General features: G+C 41.8%; 1 protein-coding gene across 1 annotated transcript; it reads left to right on the forward strand.

The window, feature by feature from the left end:
- Positions 1 to 292: 292 nt before the first annotated feature.
- LOC125081209 (olfactory receptor 2A25-like) lies at positions 293 to 1,225 on the forward strand. The gene has a single exon (XM_047695753.1). It carries the CDS (start codon positions 293 to 295, stop codon positions 1,223 to 1,225), a length of 933 nt encoding a protein of 310 aa, XP_047551709.1.
- The last annotated feature ends 463 nt before the right edge of the window (positions 1,226 to 1,688 follow it).

The raw sequence follows: 1,688 nt of genomic DNA on the forward strand, positions 1-1,688 counted from the left end.
GGCAATTTAAGTATTATTAACATTTTGTACTATGGTGAAAGTTGGTCAATAAACATAAGATTTACTGAAGACTGTAATAGAATGCTAGGATTTAGCTTATTGCTGTGAAAAAAATTTCCATCTGTGTCATTTGGAATGTATCCTTTTCATTTAGTAAGTGACAAACAGGACAAAAATCTCATTGAAGATGTTTTCTTAGGAAATAAATGATGACACACAGAGACCCATGCTGTTTAAACACTTCCCTCAGGCATTCAGACTTGGTGAGCTCTGTTATCTCTTTCACAGGGAAATGGGGGGAAATCAGACCTCTGTCACAGAGTTCATCCTACTGGGATTTCCCCTCAGCCCAGGGATTCAGATGGTTCTCTTTGGGCTCTTCTCTCTCTTCTTTGTCTTCACCCTGCTGGGGAATGGGGTCTTCCTGGGGCTCATCTCACTGGACTCCAGACTGCACACCCCTATGTACTACTTCCTCTCCCACCTGGCCATCGTCGACATAGCCTATGCCTGCAACACCGTGCCCCAGATGCTGGTGAACCTCCAAAATCCAGATAAGCCCATCTCCTTTGCTGGCTGTGTGACACAGACCTTTCTTTTCTTGACTTTTGCTCATATTGAATGTCTCCTCCTGGTGGTGATGTCCTATGATCGGTATGTGGCCATCTGCCACCCGCTCCGGTATTCTGCCATCATGAGCTGGAGGGTCTGCATCATCCTGACGTTGACTTCCTGGATTTTAGGAGTCCTCCTGGCTGTAGTACATCTAGTGTTACTCATACCATTGCCCTTCTGTGGACCCCAGAAAGTTAACCACTTTTTCTGTGAAATTATAGCTGTCCTCAAGCTTGCCTGTGCAGATACTCACATTAATGAAATTGTGGTTTTAGCTGGAGCAGTATCTGTGCTGGTGGGACCCTTCTCCTCAATTGTGATGTCTTACATTCATATTCTATGTGCCATCCTAAAGATTCAGTCCGGGGAGGGACGCCAGAAAGCCTTTTCCACCTGCTCATCCCATCTCTGTGTGGTTGGACTCTTTTATGGCACAGCCATCATAATGTATGTTGGGCCCAGATATGGGAACCCCCAGGAGCGGAAGAAATACCTCCTCCTGTTTCACAGCCTTTTTAATCCCATGCTCAACCCCCTGATCTATAGTCTGAGGAACAAAGAAGTCAAATCTGCTCTGAAGAGGATGCTTGAAAAAGAGAGAATATCATGAAAACCTGTAGAATAATAAAATAACTGAGATTAAAGGGGCCTGAGAAATCATCTCATCCAATATTTACCAGGATTCATAAGTATGCTCTAGGGCATCCTTTTCATCTTCAGATTTTCCTAGCACTCTCTCCCAAGAAAGACCATTCTACTTTCCTCCCTCTGGCATTGAAAGTCAATGTTATACAAGAAAATGAAAATAACTTCCTGCTAGCTGCACTGTAGACACACTTTTAAAAATTATATGAAATATTATGAATAAAAGGAAGTAAGTTTGTATATTTTTATGTAATCAGGGCTAGTAGACAACATTTTATAAAATAAAGCAAGGTATTGTCAGAACGTTTAAGACACAGCAATTGGGAGAGGTTGATAACATGATAATTTCAATATTTGAAATTCAGCAGCTGTCATGTCCTTCAAAAATCAGTCTACACTTAAAATGAAATTCCTGTATAAATTCCTGT

Source organism: Lutra lutra, chromosome 11 (genome assembly GCF_902655055.1).
Source record: "Lutra lutra chromosome 11, mLutLut1.2, whole genome shotgun sequence".
NCBI classification, from domain to species: Eukaryota; Metazoa; Chordata; class Mammalia; order Carnivora; family Mustelidae; genus Lutra; species Lutra lutra.

What these genes read in the sequence shown, in the direction of transcription:
- LOC125081209 (XM_047695753.1), top strand. Translation starts at nt 293, where the DNA reads ATGGGGGGAAATCAGACCTCTGTCACAGAGTTCATCCTACTGGGATTT.